This window comes from Epinephelus moara, chromosome 7 (genome assembly GCF_006386435.1).
Source record: "Epinephelus moara isolate mb chromosome 7, YSFRI_EMoa_1.0, whole genome shotgun sequence".
Lineage (NCBI taxonomy): Eukaryota > Metazoa > Chordata > Actinopteri > Perciformes > Serranidae > Epinephelus > Epinephelus moara.
The window spans coordinates 27,335,287-27,352,881 of NC_065512.1; the positions used below are offsets into that span (position 1 = coordinate 27,335,287).

The window sequence follows — 17,595 nt, forward strand, 5'->3', positions numbered from 1 at the left end:
ATGGTTACAGAAGGTAATCGTGGTTCTGTGAATGAAGGTCAGCACGCCACCGTATGGGTCACTCTCTCCGAGGGTGAGCTTTTTCAGGAGACAATTAGCAAATTAACACCTCCGCCCTTTGGGCACAATCAGAGCTTACTAATACAGCTGTGCGATCACCTGCCCAGTCTTTTTTCTCCGACTGAGGCCAAACCAGCCTACTGAAAGACAATGCAAGCTGGCATGTTGACCTTCATTCATAGAACCACAGTTACCTTCTGTAACCATCCGTTCTATTTCATATCAGGTCAACACGCCACCGTATGGGTCAACTGAATAGCAAATAAGGTCAGGCAGGAGGTGTAGTGAGGCTAAAAACTCAGGACAACAGTTAACTGATCAGAACACATTTTTTTATTGAAGAAAAATAAAGCCTCGGGGCACTACAGCCAAGACCAATGAAGGTCACCTACTGCAAAAGAAAACACCATCCACCTTTTCTGTTCCCATTTTTACGGACAGAAAAAGGCCCAGCATAGCAGGGACCGCACACTCACTGTCTTGCTTGCAGGACAGCAGAGGATATTGACGAGCCAACATTTAGCCTGTAGAACGGGCCAACCACTGCTTGGACAGAGCGTGGCCCAGCCTGGCTCCCCCATAGCAGACAAAGACCTGGTTAGTCTGTCTAACCGGGACCGTACGGGCGATGTACACCCTCAGGGACCGAACTGGACAGAGCAAGTGTAACCGAGCTGCCTCCACCAAGTCATGTGGTGGAGGATGAAAGGGCTCCAGAACCAAGGGCTGCACCACGAAAGATCGAGGGGGCACCTTAGGTAAGAAGGCTGGATTTGGAAGGAGAGAGATGGCAGAGCCTCCCCCAACCTCAAACAGGATGGATGCACAGACAGGGCATGCAGTTCAGAGGCACACTTCACTGAGGACATGGCAAGAAGAAAAGCTGTTTTGAGGGACAGAAGCTCCAGCCCCAAACTGGACAAAGGCTCAAAAGGAGACTCAGACAGAGCCTGCAACACCAACTGCAAATCCCATGACGGGACCATGGGGGACCGTGATGACTGGATACACCTAGCCCCCTTCAAAAACTGGCCAAGAAGGGGCTGCGAGCCCATCGTCCCACCCTCAAGTGACGGTCAGATATGGCCGCCACATAGCCCCTCAAGGTGGATTCAGTCAGCCCTCTCTCCAACAGTGACTGCAAAAACAAGAGGACCCCTTGTGTCCCACAAGAGACCGGGTTCCAGCCTTTCTCTGCACACCACTGGCAAAACCTTTCCATCTGCCAGCATAAAGAACCCTGGTAGAGGGAGCCCTAGCTGCCTGCAGGGTAGCCATAACGGCAGGACTCAAGCCGCAGGGCGGCTCCTGTCCAAGGGCCAGACATGCAGCCTGTAAATCCCCGGATTCTTGTGCCAGAGCTGTCCTTGAGCCTGCGACAGCATGTCCAGTCTGACTGGGATTTTCAATTACTCACATAGTGGGGATGTAGCTCAGTGGTAGAGCGTGTGCTTCGCATGTACAAGGTCCTGGGATCAATCCCCAGCATCTCCATCATGTGATAAGTCATGACTTCCTTTATCAATCTATGCAGCTAACACAGATTAATCCCAGTTACAACTGTGTTTACAAGGAGGAAGGGCTCTTACTAGTGATTTATTAATTGAACAACTAAAACACTTAAAAGTCCCATGTATAGGATTTTCCAGCATCTAGCAGTGAGTTTGCAGAGCTGAAACTTCTCCTGTGTACCAGGCAGGAGGTATAGCGGCCGACATGAAAACATGACAAACTAGAGGTGTTTAATTTGTCTGTTCTGGGCTACTGTAGAAGAACATGGTGTTCTCCATGCAAGAGGACCTGCTCTGTATGTAGATATACTAACAGGTTTTTTAAGGTAATGAAAACACAGTTATGAATATTATATACCATGTCTGCCAATAGATGCTCAATGCTGACATGCACACTGGGCCTTAAAAAAAGAATAAATTATCAGGCAGCCTCAAAACCATACATGGGGGATGTAGCTCAGTGGGAGAGCGTGTGCTTCGCATGTACAAGGTCCTGGGATCAATCCCCAGCATCTCCATCATGACTGACTGACTCCTTTAACACTACTACAAAGGGCCTGATACACAGCAGTCAGACACTTATTAACACTGTATAGAGACAGTCAGGGCAGATTCAGTCTGCTATTAAAGCAAATTAATATGTCAACCTATCAATGAATCTGTTAAATTAAGAAACAATAGTGATAAAGTAAAAACAATTCATCAGCAGCCATTTTTCCAGAAGTAAACCAAATTTATTGCCCTTTTCTGAGTAAACACACATTTTCCATTTCACTGCATTTTCCCATCAAAACTAATCAAACATTCTTCGATCTATTCCCCGAATCATCTCTGTCTATAAATGTATGAAGTTACAAAAATATACACTTAGTTAGAAAAATAATAAAACTCAAGTCATAAATTCAGTCAGGTTATAACCTCATTGTGAGAAAACTCCAAGAAATGCAGGGTTTTTTTTTTACAGAAGACCAACATGTTTTTTACATGTCTGAACCCATGAAGAAGAAATGTTCTCTTTAATCACTTATAAATCATGACTACATTTTCTGAGTCATTAGTTTAGTTTTTTTCAGCACAATAACACCATAATGGAATCCTATATGTGATACTGCAGGTGATTTTGTTGATACTGAGCTGAGACATGTAAAACATCTGTACTGTCCTCTAACCTGGTATTAACGGAGGCAGAGAGGTCAACTGTCCCAAACATCCCTTGTTGTTACATCTACACACTACACACACTGCAGCGGTTTAATAGCATAAAGACATAAACCTATCCCAACATATACATGTCTATATTCTGCAACAGCTTGAGTAACAATAAATACAGTACAAACACATTTCAGTAACGCTGAAAGAGAGAGAATAATCAGCTGCTTTCCTGTCATTTTGGCAAGTTTTTTTTGTTGGTGTTGTTGAACTCTACAGCTCAGTCTGAGCTTCCTGCAATTGTTTCATTCCTGAAAACATAACAACAAGCTAACATTATTTACAGTCAGTAACATGACAACAGGTTGCCTTAAACACCTCATATTTGTTCCTATGAATTTTAGATGGAATCTTAAAGTTTGACCCCATGAGTGAGGGCTGTAGGAAATTTTCTGGCATAGGATTTATACTTTGAATATATATCCCTAATAAATAATCTATATTGCTTCTATTAACAAATTAATTAAGTTATAGTCCGTTAGAAGTGATCTGAAGCTCCCTCCCCGTGCTCAAACTCACATGGTGGCTGCTGGGGTCGTGGAAATGCTGGGAGCTAAAACAGGCGTCATGCCAGATAGTGACCATCAACTTTTTCTTTTGCAGATTAAGGAAGGTACTGAAAATTATTAGTTTGATGTCCCGAAGGACCTGGATCTGAAAATACAGTCATTTATAACATACAGATGGATTCAAAGGATCAAAACAGACTGATACAAAAAACATTTAAGTACCTTGATGTTTTTTGTAACATTAAAACAGACAGTGATAGACTGACATGGAATACTTATGTCATATTTTTTCATTTAAAGGGACAGTTCACCCCCAAACAAAATATATATATATTTCCCTCTTATCTGTAGTTCTATTTATCAATCCATATTGTTTTGGAGTGAGTTGCTGAGTGTTGGTGATATCAGCCGTAGAGATGTCTGCCTTCTCTCCAATATAATGGAACTAGATGGCACTCAGCTTGTGGTGCTCAAAGTGCCAAAAAATACATTTAAAACCCAACAGCAATGTCTCTTTCCAGAAATCAAGACCTGCTTACTCAAGATAATCCACAGCGTTTGCTGTGAGCAGTTTCATGTAGGAACTATTTTCATTTTACCAAACTACACCTGCCAACTGTACGGAGGTAAGGGGAAAAACATTTACATTTGATTTTGGGGTGAACTGTCCCTTTAAGTAAGTGCAGTAGTTCATAAGAAAATAGTGACAATGTTTAAAATGTCTTATCTTGCAATGTGAATTAATCTTTAAAAATATATCAGATGGACACAAAGTAGTCATCACTTTTTCAGGGTCAACCTTCCACCAAATATAACTCCAACCTGTGACAAGTTTTAAACAAACCTTGCTCAGAGACTAACATGACTGATGGATGTCACAATAAATCCTGGAATATTTCTTCTTTAAGGTATCTTGAACTGCTGTCATTTTAATCTGTCTTCAAACACTCTCCTGGCTGTTTGTTGATCTAAATTTAAAAACTGTCAGTGTACCATTAAAAGCGTTCCTCCTCAGACTTGTTCATACATGCTCACTCTCACACACACTCACACAAAAACACTCCACAGAACAACAGACTGAATACAGTATCCACACAGGTGTGAATATATTCTCGATGCATAGCTAATCAGTGTTCCCTCATTAATTATCTTAAGTAAAGTAAAAAATATTTTCCCTCTGTAGTGACATGTTTCTGTCCTACTGCTCAGCTTCCTGTTTAACAGTTATGAGACCTGAGACAAACTGCTCCACGGTTAGTTTCAGTGTGCAGGAGCACGCACAGGTTGCTTTTGTACTACGGGAGAGTACAAGTGTTAAAACAATAAATAAAAATAATGTATTAACAGTCTCACACAGTCTGTTTAGTGTGATGTTTTGAACTGGGTCTTTTGCATTCAAAAGATATAAAAGGGTCTAAATTAGTTTTGGGGATGCTACTGAAATGGTGCATATCTGATCCATATGCAAACAAAGTAAAGCGATTTGCATCTCATTTATGTTCGCAGGAGAACACGGTTACATGAAAAACTGAGCTTTCTGACCTGGTAATTTTGGTTTGGCTTCTGAGGAAGAAATATCAAACCACAGCTAAGTGGCTTCAGCTGTTTGCTCTGTTTTCACACAGACAGTAAAACTCACCAACTTTGTGAAGTTTAAGTTGTATCTTGTTAGAAAAGCAAAACCTTTCATCCAGGCTGCTCTTCAGCTGCGTACTGGTGAACCGAGGCAGTGTGACCCTGCTGTATTAACTCCACCTGTGTCTCCTGCTGTTGCCCTGGGACCAGTCAAAAGTAATAAAAAAAACGGCACTCACAATACTCTGTCAATTCTACGAGTGCAGTTTTACAAAGCCAACACCAGATCATAAGCACATCAGCAGGTACCTGCACCGTAGTCTTCATTAAGTTTTGATATTTTCAACTGTACATCCACTGTGGGTGGAGCTTTACTGGTGAATTAAACATGTGTAAAGACAGATATCACACCTGTAAGGTTTTCTTTGAGGTCATTAAAACAGTATTGAGATCACTGTTCACTTTAAAGTCTGATCATAATCAGACTTCATGTGGTTCATCAGTTCCCTTTGCCTTGAGTAATGAGCAGTTTGATACCTCACAGCGACATTACTGTATATACTAATGGATAACCCTTTAAGGGGAAAACTGTAAATCAAAAAACACTGTAAAGTAATAAAAACTGCACTGTTGTTGTGACACCTCTACCACTGTGACTTTCAATAAATACTTCTGATGAATACTATTGAACTACTGATGTATTACTGTACAACTGAAAATCTACTTCTTACCAGATGTTGTTTTGAAGATGATGATGCAGTTCTCTAACATGTCCAGAAGAGGGCGGTGTGATACTTTCCTGTGTAAACTGCCCTCCATAGAAAAGACAGAACTCTGGCGTGCTGTGACAAACTGAAAGGATCAACAGTAAACAGGTGTCAGACATCATTTGACAGCAGGTGAAGGAGTAACGCTCTCCCCTCCCTCTATGTGTCAGTGCAGCTTCCCAGTGGACGCTGGTGGTTTGACTGGTTTTGTTCTGGCAGCTCGTGTGTGTGAAGCACTGTGTCTCTCCTGGCAGTGCTTTCATTGCTGTTTGTTGACTGTATGGCGTCTTGATGTCCACTCCTACATGGATGACTCCTGCTGGATCTGGATGTAGCAGGCCTGCAGCAGAGTCATTAAACTGAAGATTAAATGATGAAGGACAAACGACTGATGATAATGACTATATCATATAAACAAAGAAGCTCTATAAGGCTGCACCATCCACTTTGTTTACTTACTGAATTAAAAAAAATTGTAATCATATTAAAGTGTTGGTCCTATGAGCACTTAGCAAAGGCAAGTTACAATCAGCATGTTGCTTTAGCACCAACCACAGGTAGAATACCATCAAAATTGAAAAGACTAAGTGTCTTCTAAATTTGTTTCCAACTGTGGACTACCTTCAAGAGATAGAGAATGATTATCAGCTGGTTAAAGCGTTTATTTGCAGCTCAGTCGATGTAACATATCGTCCGCTGTGCAGAGGATTGTGGGCCAGAACAGCCAGAAAAGCATGCTGGCCTGCATACTGCAAAATCGGACCAGATGTAGTGAAACATCCTGGTATTTTTGGCCTACTGTATTTGACATACTATATATTGGAACATAGAAAATCTTTTTCTGGCATACTAAATAGTATGATAGTATGAAACGCACAGAATATCTTGACATTAACATTAGTTAGCTACGCTACGTTAGCAGATGGTTGAAGTACGCTTAAAGTGGACGCACAAAAAGACTGGAGCACTCTGAAAAAAGTGGGCGTGGTGCTTTTACACATTTCCTTAATGGGAGCAATTGGAAAAAAGAAACTGGTGCTTAGAAAAAAGCTTTGTAGACACTCAGTATCATCTGTGTATGTGAGTGTGTGTGCTGAGGCTCCTCACCTTCAGTGTGGTAAACATCAGTCCCATCTCTCCGTGCTGAATGTTGGGATCCATTAAATCTTCTATCAGACTGACCTCAGCTCCCAGGTTTCTGATCCTGCAGAGCAGAACGGCACAAACACAACATGTTATATCAGCAGCCTGCAACGTCTGCTCATCACTCCATGTTTGAAACACAACACACTGTCGTAATACTAAAGCCTCTTGTTTAAAGTGTGTCCGTAACACTGACCACACTGATCAACAATCTAGTTAGCTACAACTTGGCTACATTAACTGTATACAGTGTTTTAACTGAATGACAGTAAACAATAAATAAAGTGTGTGTGTGTATATATGGTAACACACCTTGCCCTGAGCACCACATAGAGAAAAAGAGGGAGCAGGTCATCCATGCACCACAGGAAGTTGCCATCCAGCATAGGTTTGACTTCCTGGGTCAATTCCTCAAACGTTTTCTGGATGACGAGGAGTTTGTCTGATGGAGTGAAGGTGGTGCTGCATGTGTAGGAAGACGTACATTATTATTTATACACAAGAGAATGCACTTTACATTTTGGCACATCAGATGAGGGGATATGTGTAACTAGTTTTGTTTTCAGTGCTGCTGGTAAAACTTTAAGAATGAGACTTAAATCATTATCTGCAAGTTTGTCGAAACACAATATTCCTGCAAAAAAGATGGCATATATTGCATGCAAGTTTTACCACACATTTCCAAATGAAGTTTTGATTGATGCAGAAAAAAAACACTCCAGGCTATATATCACAAGATCCACTAATTATGCAAACTGTTTCAAACACTGTAACTGAACTGTGCCATGTCTAACCATCACCTAAAACTTTTACTTTTGGAGTTTGTTGGGAGCGGTTCATGGCCTGGGAGCAAGCAGTCCCTAACAGGCTTCAGCCAGGGCAAAGAATATCTAAACACCACCAACAAATTCTGCTGTATTAAAGTAGGAATTAAGTGACATGTTGGACATGAACACAAGCTCCATGGGTCTGAATGATTTCCTGCTTGTATTAGGTCATGTCACATTTAATGACATCACTACTTAAGTTATGTCAGGTCACGTGGCAGCTACCTGATTTGTTGGAGTGTCTCTACAGCAGAAACAAAGCAGGCGTCTTTGCTGCTGGACACAATCTGTCATAAGAGCAAAGATAACCTGTTATAGAGGACACCACAGATGCAACAGCACACTTTAACCCTGTGTAGGAATCAAAGCTGCAACATGAGGAGAAAATTGTACATTTATTAACTGACCTGCTTTTTCTCCCCCAGAATTGACATCCACAGCGGCCAGAACTTCCTACAAGACAAACAAAAAGTAAGCACACAGCTCTCAGCTGGTATTTTAACTATGCAGGGCTACATTGTTAATGTTAATGTCATTTCGAGACAGTGTTTGTGGGTGTAGAAATAAATGTGTGTGTCTATGTGTGAATGTACACACTCACTCCTGCACTCCCAGAAAGCTAAGCAGTGACTGGTCGGGGTGTTTGTTGAGTCGGAGGATGCGCTCCCAGTACTGGGCCTCCTCCTGCTCCTCCTGCAGGCAGTACAGCGTAAAGAGAGGAGGGTAGAGTCTAGGGAGCAGCTGAGGGAGGAGCAGAGAGGAGCAGCTCACCACCAGAACGCCACTGGAGGACATGGTGGAGAAAGAGGAGGAGGAGAGAAAGGGAGATAAAGGTTTTAAGTAATACAACCTGTTTATTTTGGTAACACTGAGACAAGGTGACTCATTTTAATAGGGATCCTTCTGACTGAGTATAACCATTGTATCTGCTCAGATATCATCACTGCCTCTAGGTCTATTTTCATATGTGTGTGTGTGTGTTCGTGTATGTCTGTGTGTATTCTTAGGGCTCATTTATGCTCCCTTTACGTACAAAAATGTATACGTCCGTTTCAAACGATGTTACCGTCACTGCCCACATACTTCCATGCGCCCTTTACGTTGGCATGGATATTAACCAATATATCCACCAGGAGGCAGCCCAGAGTCAAAAGTTTATGACAACAACAAACTCAAAAACAAACATGGTGACTGTGGAGGAGATATTGATAATGTACCTCTTGCATAAAAGACAAAAACAGAGGCAGCGTTGTAGGAGGCGGTGGTCGGTGAGGCCGTTAAATACATCGTGACTGGAGGACGGAGAATTCTTTTCTCTAGTACTGCCGATGAAAGAAATTGAATTGTTATTTCTTCTTCGTGTCTCACTAGAGCTACGTATCGGGTAGTGACAGCAACACTGCCCCCACGGTTCCTGGTGGTACTGCTCCGTTTGGCCCGTATCCGTAAGCTTTATGGAAACGTGCAGAAATACGGACGAAATGAACGCGGAACACGGACAGAAGGCTCCGTCCGTATCCGGATCCGTATTTAATGCTGAGCATAAATTAGCCTTTACACTCACCATTGCTCTGCTTTGTTAGAGTTGCGTCTGCTTTTTGATGGAGAGGCAGGAGGGTCTGGGATGATGCCGCCATCTTCTGGTAACCCTGGGAACAGAAACCTACAGGCAACAATAAGTGCTTTTAAGTAAAGTGTCTGAAATAATTTTTAAATAGACCGTGTAAAGTACATTAGATGCATGTGTACAGATGGCTGTGGGCTGAACAGTTAAGACTCAAACAGAGAGCTTAAATCCACCTGACGATGCTGTAGAAATGTGTGAGGTAGGCCAGAACTTCCTGGACAGCCTGCCTGAGCAGCCTGCGGTTGGATCCCACACCAACGTAAGTCATCCTGTAGACTGTCACCAAAGTCTCCACCAGCCAGCCCAGAGGGTGGTGAGGGGTCTCACATGCCTGATACATAATCATGGTCATACAAACAGAGACATGCACACTTAAGTATTACAGCAACAAAACAACAGACAAAAGAACAAATGGTGTTTTCCTTTGTCTGAGACTAAGGCAGTACTGTACCGACCCTTCTTAAAGGGTGACCTCGGTATTTTTCAACCTGGACTTTTTTTCCCCCCATGTTTTTGGGACAATGGTCAATACTGGACCAATTTCAAAACTGTTGTCACAAAAAAAAAGAATATTTCGCACATCTATTCCCAAACAGGTACGTAGGAGAGGGACGAGCAGAAAAAGAAATCCCACCACTGTCTAAAGGCCAAAACACACCAGCAGCAAATGCTAAATGTCAAAAATTATGCATTGGTGCTCCTGGATGTGCCACCCAGCGGCACTTTGCGCCACTGTCCTATTTCCAGCCTAGCTGACCCTGGAATTAAATACATTTTTCCCCCACTCACTCTCTGCTAATACCAGCTCCCGTAGTAGATCTTCTCCTCTGCTCCTGTAGCAGCTCGACTCCTCTCCTCACCATGGATGCATAAAAGAACTGTTGCTGTTGCTGTCTCAGGTGTCAAAGACTGGATGACAAGCGACTTGTTGAGGTCCAGAAATATTCTGAGCTAAACGACCCACAATCCCGTCATTATAAAGATGGTGGCCAAGTAGATATTGCCTGGCGAGTCATAGCTCCTCGAGATCGGCTCTTCAGGTGAAAAATCAACTTTTATCTGGGGCTCTCCACACATGATTTTAAGCTAACGCAGAGGTGGAAGAGGTACAGATCTTCAGTAAAAGCAGTAATAACTTTGTGTGGTCATCTGTTAACAAGCTGCAGTGCTATGCATCCAGTGTGTGCTAGAGGCGGCACTTGACGGTGTGTTTTCAGCTTAACTTGCAAAAATAATGATTTTAATGCGATGTTTTGGTAACTAGACCTTCATCAGGCAAAAAAAAAACAAACGAAAAAACTTGATGAAGGCCTAATTACTGTAACGTCGCATTAAAAACTGTTGTGCCTATTAGTTACTGAGCCACAAAAAACATGGGAATATATGTTCCAGGTTTGAAAATACTTACGTTTTCTTTTGAGGTACTCTGAACATACTTCTGCAAGAAGTACATTTCCTTATGTCTACTCCTTACAAAGGTTCCCTCTTCACTTATTCTCATCAGATGAAGCAAGATAGAATATCTACTTGACAGTTTATTAGTTTAGTACACCCAGCTAAAATTAACGCAGTCCAATATAACAGTCCTGCAATAAATCAAACCCTCATGAAGGTTACCATGTTCAGTTTTGCTCAATATGTTTTAAAGGTGTTGATTTAACTAGTTTGTGGTGCTGCTGAATTGTTTTATGATATATTAAGAGGTATTTCTAATATTTTGTCCACCAAGTTATAACAATAAGGGAGGATAAAACAGTAGAAGCACCTCTTGTTTGAGTAAATTTCCTTCAGGGCTGTTGTATCAGGCTGCATTTCATGCTTTCTACCTTACAAATCAATGCACAGATTATTATGGAGACAGAATTTTTATGTACAAAGCCACATGTACCTTGATGAGGTATCTTCGTATGTTGTCATAGTTTGCAGTGGTCACTGGTTCTCCATGCTGAGGAATAAACTCCAAACCCTCCAATACTTTACTCTGAGACCTGCTAAGATCCGGGCTGCAAAACACACACAAACATATACTCACCAAATCTGATATACAGCTGTATATTTAAGAATGGTATGACACCATTTACATTTCCTTCTGCGTTTGTGTGTGTTGCTTTATCTACCTGTGCCGTCGTGCAGTTGCTATAGTGACAGCAATGTTGTCCCAGGCTGCAGTCCTCTCTCCTCTCCCAGCAGCATCACAGCCCAGTCGACTCCAGCATTCATCAAACACACAGAGCCACCTCTGACCTGCTGGCACCACGTACTGACCCATCCTGCTGCACACGCACACATTAAAACCTTTTTAAAATGCCAAACACAACACGAGCACTAGATGATACAAACCCTGTCTTAGGCTTGAATATCTTGTTTCCAGAAACACCCACCAGCCTGACAATAATTTTCACAATAGATGAACACAACACACATTAAAATTCGCACACAAAGAAAAGGCACAGAGATGACTACACATAACAGCTCACAGACCACAGGACTAGCAGCGCAACACAAGTGCTTCACATTACATTTGTATAAAAAACATCAGCTCAGGATACATGTTGTTTTTTAAGAAAAGTACAAAGTAATACTCACAGCAGGCTGTTTCTCTCTTTGTTCTCTGGTTCATCTACAGCTGGTTTGATGTACGTTCCAACCACCTTCAGCCCTGCAGTCCACTCTCCACTGAACATGCCCTCCAGACAGTCACCGTTAGCCAGGGACAAAACACCCTGAGCAAGAAGGGAAGAGGAGAAATGATTGTGTTGGAAGTTATGTTCAACGTTTTGCAGTTGTAGAAATCAAGTTTTTTTGGTTACTGAATAGGACCTCTTGCTAATGACGTAAACCATTTTGCTTTGATAACTGTGAGATTTTAAGTTGGGATTAAGCACAAAAAGACAACTTATTTCCCAATTACTCATGTGTCCTAAATGAGGAAACCAAGTTACATTACAAAGTTGTAACAGAGCCAGAGCCAGAGCCAGAGCCAGAGCACACAGATAAAAGGTGACAGAGATGTTTTCTACCTTCCCGTTGACAGTCCAGTCATCAGAAAACTCCCCATGTAAAGCTGTGTCATCATCTGACACCAACAGACCTGGACCCTAATAGAAAAAAAATAAACAAAAAAACAATTACATGTACAAATTATTTTCTGCACGTTGATTTAATGTATCTTTGCCCGAAGTCATCTGGTACCTACAGCTGATATGGAAATAAGCAAAGCTCAGTGGCGCCACCTCCTGTCTTTAAGTGGCACTACACATCAGAGCATCCCCATACAAATTGCAATTATCCACCTACTTTTATTTCTTTATATATATTGAATAGGTTTATGTCTTAAAATAGAATTAAAGATAAAAAAATATGACAAGATAAAAAACAGCAAACCTATCTAGATTAAAAAAATAGATCTAGATCTATTTTCTGGACCAATATCTACAGGTGATCCAGGTTTAAAGCTCCTCAGACAAATGTTATTAATTGTTGTGTGCATTTGTATCTCTTTACATCCAGAAGTCCGTACTTTACGATGAACTTACACACATCTTGTTGTCTCTGAAGGAGCCTTCAAAGTACACACCGCACTGGGTAACAACCACAGCGTTGCCATGCCGCTGCTCGTCCAACCACAGTCCCATGTACTTCTCACCTCTGGGAAGAGCACATGACAGCAGTGAGTGGTGACAGTTATTGAGTTAGTTAGTTAGTTAGTTAGTTGTTGTTATTTAGTAGAGACAGGAAACTGTGCGTTTGCAGAGAGGACTTTACACTTACATTTAATCATAAGAGCAAATTGTGCTAATTATTCATCGGCTGTCAAATACATTTTTCAGGTTATATTAGGAAATGCACATGTTCTCCTAAAATTGAAAATAGTCTTTTTTTCCTATAGAGTTGTTTTTCTCAAGGTTGAGCAACATTCCCCAGAGTAACAGGAGTTTCTGTTTGAGTCAAAACCATTAATCAGACCTGGTGATGTCATCGCAGACTCCATATCCTGTCTTCCTGCCATGGACCCAGTGGCCAATGAAAACACTGGAGGACTTCTTAGCCAGCTTACCGGAGCTGAGCATGCCGTAACCGTGCCGCTGCCCATCACAGAAACAGCCCTCGTACACCTCGCCATTGGCATACCTAAGCAGAAGACGACATGTATACACACACAGATAGTGGACGACTGTATGTTAATGTGAGAGGAGGAAACCACTAAGGCTGACAGGCTTGTGGGTGTGGGAGTCAGAATGATGACCAAAGACTTAATATTGCCTTAACACACCTGCTTGGGGTCAAATCCTGCTTCTTAACACCAGACATGACCCCTGTGACTCAGTTATTCACAATTCGTACACAGGCCTTTTGTCCTAAGCTTCTCTCTACGTTTCTACAAAGACAGTAAAAAAACAGTGTACTGACTTGTACTTGCCGAAACCATGGATCTTGCCATCTCTCCAGTGTCCTTGATAGCTGTCTGCCTTGTGCAGAGCTTTGTTAGGTATTATACACTCTCCATAGCTGAGAAAAAGAAAGAACAATTGTTCAGAAATGTTGAAACAGCAGTTAATCACACAGAATTGAGTAACAACAATAACCGTCTGGTTTCACTATTTCAGGCATTCTAGATGTTTGAACGTAACAGGATTAAAAATTAAAGCTGGTCACCTCCACTATTTTCTGTTGCTGCAAGTATTTTTATATTATATTCTCTGATCACAGGTCTCTGTGTCATATTAGAAATGAACAACATTAACCAGCTCTTTAGTGCTTCAACAGTTTAATGTGTACTTACCCATCCTCCTGTCCATTCTTGAAGTTTCCGCTGTAGGTCCGTCCATCCGGCCACTTCATGGTGCCTCTGTAAAGGCAAATACATTTAACTATCTATGCACAAAGCAAGTTTTACACTCTGTGGACATTTAATTAGCTACTTCAAGGTAGAATAAACTGGATTCTTTATTTTAACAAAGTCTGTATTCAGCAATGCTGGGACATTGTTCACAGTCCAAATTTGACTTCATTTACTCCCTGCACATTCTGTAACTGATCATTCATTCACTGTCACACTGTTCTCTTTGCCCCTGAAACCATCTTATGGTACCCCACCTGTGGTTTTGCACTACTGTTATCCTACTAGGTATGAGCTGGGAGCATTTCTAATATCAGAATCAGAGTCAGAAATGGTTTATTGTAAGTAGGTTTGCACACACAAGCAATCTGACTTGGTGATTTTGGTGCACCACGATCAACACAGTGCGAAAGTATAAAAATACATATCAAATAAAAATCAGAAAATTTACAATACAATGTGAAAAATTATACAAATATGTAAAACAATGTGTTATTAAAATGCCTGTTTTTAAAGTGTATTCTTCCTCATGGTGCATTCAAGGACACTTCAATGTCCAGTATGTTCTATTGGGCTGACAAAAACAATGAACACACTTGAAAATACATGTTATGAACACACCCATATGCAAACATTATTCAGTACACACTGTGGCTGCAGAGATGGAGATGAGATAGGCACACTTACATACTCACACACACACATACACATAGAGAAACAAACATGCTCTCTAACCTGCCATGAACTCGTCCTGCCAGCCAGCCCCCGGTGTACTTGGCGTCTTTAAACCGACCCTCTCCAGTGAACGAGTAGGAGGCTGTGCGAGACATTGCTGTCACCCCCGGCGACGACCCCTGACCTGCACCACCCAGCACCTGATCCACCGCCTGGTTAAGAGACCGTAGCCACTTGTTCTGAAGAGAGACAGAACACAAAAGGGAAGTTTTTCAGAAAGAATGGCCGCATGAAAAACAGGCAGAAAACAGCAGGGAAATCTGAATTACAGATGGTAACATCTTAAATAATAATCATTATGCGTAGACAGAAATTTCAGTGCCTCCTGACTAAAGTCACAAAAATTTGCTGGTCATATTTGCATTTCCAATGGTGCCAGTTTCATAGAAGTAATTCAATCAGATTTTTAAGAAATGAAAATCAGATGCAGATAATTGGTGTGTCTCTATCACTGAAGCTTGAATATCTCTGAGAAAAAAAACTAAAAGTATTTATCCGCATATTAGCAAAGTTGTTTTGTTGTCAGCTGTTGAATATGATGCTTGCAGCAGATGACCAAATAAAATACAAAAAGCTATTAGTAATACAAAACCCAAGTCCCATCACTATTATCACAAAATTTCTTAATACTTATTAATATTGAAAAAACAATGACAATATTATTCTACATCAAGCAGCTAGCTACAATATTTTGTTCATAATATTGATTTTTTTCCTAAATTTGGAGCATCATTTGCAAAACACAGTTTGCAATAAAACTTTATGAATGACACACCAAGCTGTGATAAGTGGGTATTAAGTGTATAAACTATAAATGTACCTTCTCTTGTGGTGTCGAGGCCACTACAGTGAAACTCTCCTCTGGACATGTGATTTTGATGGCATAGCTGAAGACACACAACACAAGGGCAGTAATAAACGTCATCTGTATAAAAGTTCTTAAAAAATGCCACAAAATGTTTTACAAGGTGAGATAATGCAAGGGGAAAAAAATCAAAGTACAAAGAGAACTGAATAAATTAAATTGGGGTTGATAACACAGTAAGCTAAATAGTGTGAGATGTTGTCATTTGGAACAAAAATGTAAGATACCTGTTTTTACTAGTTTTGGGGAATTAAAAAAAATCTGACAAAATAGATGGATATAACAAGTCAGAATCTAATTTGAAGCATGTTGATATCTGGGCTTAGACTCAACCTGCGTCAGGTACAATCAAGATCAAGCCGCTGTAAGCCAGATAAAAATCATTTTTCAATCTATGACACAGGCATCAACCTTAACTACTGTATATGATGTAGTTCCAGGGACAGATCCAGATATCAGTGAGGCAGCAAGCCACCACAGAGCACTGAAGTCCCTTATATTGCAGTTCATCTATTAACCACTAGACGCTAAATCCCACAAACTGAGTTATTAAAAAGTCAGTGAAGAGGACTAATTTCACTTCCTCCAATATGTGTCTCTGAGGAAATGGTTACCTGGATATGGTTTACAGCCATAATGTTTGCCTGTTACTTGACCAGCTTCTGCTCCATTCAAACCAATGACCTGATAGGGATTTTCTGGGTGGTAAATTCAAAATCCAAGATTTTAAAAAAATCCCTTCAGACCTGGCTGACATCGCACTGTGTCCAAAACATGGTGGGGCTTTAGTGTAACACTACCATACATGTGGACGTGAGTAAGATGTCCTGTGTTCATTACTCATCATCATAAACACTGATGTCTCACTGATTTTACTGTAACATCCACTACTTTTTTTATCAGTATTAGTCATGTTATGTTGACATTCATTGTCTGGATTAACAGAAAAAACACAAACAAGACTCACAGTCCACTGCTGTCATCAGTGACTGGTTTCACCCACAGACAGCTCAGAGGGTAGACGTGATGAGTGGAGAACTGCAGAGAGAGACAGAGCAGTGGTTAAGCTTTTTTATCATCATCTTTCTGCAGGTGGGAAACACTGATAGTTTTGTTGATTAACTAATCTCAAGTAAGTTTCAATCCGGGATCTAAAAATGTACAGTGTGCTTAGGGAATGATTAGCATCAGTGGCTAGTATATGTGATTCATTGATAACGCGCTGAACGTGACAAACACTGATCCTTTCAGTTTAACTTTGTCCGGTTTAACTCAAAAAAGTGGTGGTCAACTATCAAATTTACGAGGCAAGCTGCTTATAAATGTGCAATGCAGGATTAACACAACGTCAAAGGTCTACTTCACAACACAGGACATGAACCCAACACCACAGGGAGAGAAACAGGACAGGTTTCACCATCATCTGCTGTCTGTTAACACACCGGCCCACACCAAACACATAGGAAGGCAAACTATTAGTCAGGGATCAGTAGCAAACTGGTTTATACACACAGCACAAGTCAACAGTAAATATATTGTCCTCCAAGTTGTCATGTGGACTCATCAGTGAGGTTGTTGTCTCTTGCATCACATGCTGTTGAAAGCTACAATGCAGTGGTGAGTTGCATCCTTTCACACCAGAAGGAGCTACTGCAACTATGACCTAATCTATTTTCACCACTAACTGATGAACGTTACTGTTGCAAACACCTCTAAACCAAAATCCACACACTCACACTGCAGCCTGTTTGGTAGCGGCTGAAGCTAAGAACCAGTAATCAGGGCAGTATGTACAAAATAAATGTTAACACAGGATATCTGCAATGCTACGGTATGCAATATTACAAAGCCAGATATTTATTCAGTTAGTCTACCCTCAGTGAGGTGGACAAAGTATTAACGAATAACACAACACTTACTTTCAATA

The 17,595-nt window shown here is 41.1% G+C and overlaps 1 protein-coding gene and 2 non-coding genes across 7 annotated transcripts in view; 2 read left to right on the forward strand and 1 right to left on the reverse strand.

Moving 5' to 3' along the window:
• The first annotated feature begins 1,482 nt into the window (after positions 1 to 1,482).
• Positions 1,483 to 1,554, forward strand: trnaa-cgc (transfer RNA alanine (anticodon CGC)). The gene has a single exon. It is a non-coding gene; the product is annotated as a tRNA-Ala (tRNA).
• A 463-nt stretch (positions 1,555 to 2,017) lies between these two features.
• trnaa-cgc (transfer RNA alanine (anticodon CGC)) lies at positions 2,018 to 2,089 on the forward strand. The gene has a single exon. It is a non-coding gene; the product is annotated as a tRNA-Ala (tRNA).
• Positions 2,090 to 2,283: 194 nt separating this feature from the next.
• LOC126393562 (alsin-like) overlaps positions 2,284 to 17,595 on the reverse strand; it is a 31,766-nt gene continuing 16,454 nt past the window's right edge. For 3 of the 5 annotated variants that reach the window (XM_050049772.1, XM_050049770.1, XM_050049768.1), the window contains 19 exons: positions 16,636 to 16,706; positions 15,624 to 15,690; positions 14,804 to 14,982; positions 14,012 to 14,077; positions 13,639 to 13,737; positions 13,195 to 13,359; positions 12,765 to 12,876; positions 12,249 to 12,326; positions 11,815 to 11,951; positions 11,346 to 11,501; positions 11,117 to 11,231; positions 9,402 to 9,559; positions 9,166 to 9,264; positions 8,203 to 8,385; positions 8,009 to 8,054; positions 7,827 to 7,888; positions 7,087 to 7,236; positions 6,739 to 6,835; positions 2,284 to 5,971 (listed from right to left, as the gene is read on the reverse strand). In XM_050049772.1, the coding sequence (XP_049905729.1) occupies positions 5,933 to 5,971; positions 6,739 to 6,835; positions 7,087 to 7,236; positions 7,827 to 7,888; positions 8,009 to 8,054; positions 8,203 to 8,385; positions 9,166 to 9,264; positions 9,402 to 9,559; positions 11,117 to 11,231; positions 11,346 to 11,501; positions 11,815 to 11,951; positions 12,249 to 12,326; positions 12,765 to 12,876; positions 13,195 to 13,359; positions 13,639 to 13,737; positions 14,012 to 14,077; positions 14,804 to 14,982; positions 15,624 to 15,690; positions 16,636 to 16,706 (2,079 nt within the window). In that variant the 3' untranslated portion in view covers positions 2,284 to 5,932. Of the gene's footprint in view, positions 5,972 to 6,738; positions 6,836 to 7,086; positions 7,237 to 7,826; positions 7,889 to 8,008; positions 8,055 to 8,202; positions 8,386 to 9,165; positions 9,265 to 9,401; positions 9,560 to 11,116; positions 11,232 to 11,345; positions 11,502 to 11,814; positions 11,952 to 12,248; positions 12,327 to 12,764; positions 12,877 to 13,194; positions 13,360 to 13,638; positions 13,738 to 14,011; positions 14,078 to 14,803; positions 14,983 to 15,623; positions 15,691 to 16,635; positions 16,707 to 17,595 lie in introns of those variants that run through there. The other 2 variants (XM_050049769.1, XR_007570280.1) reach the window with 2 other exon arrangements.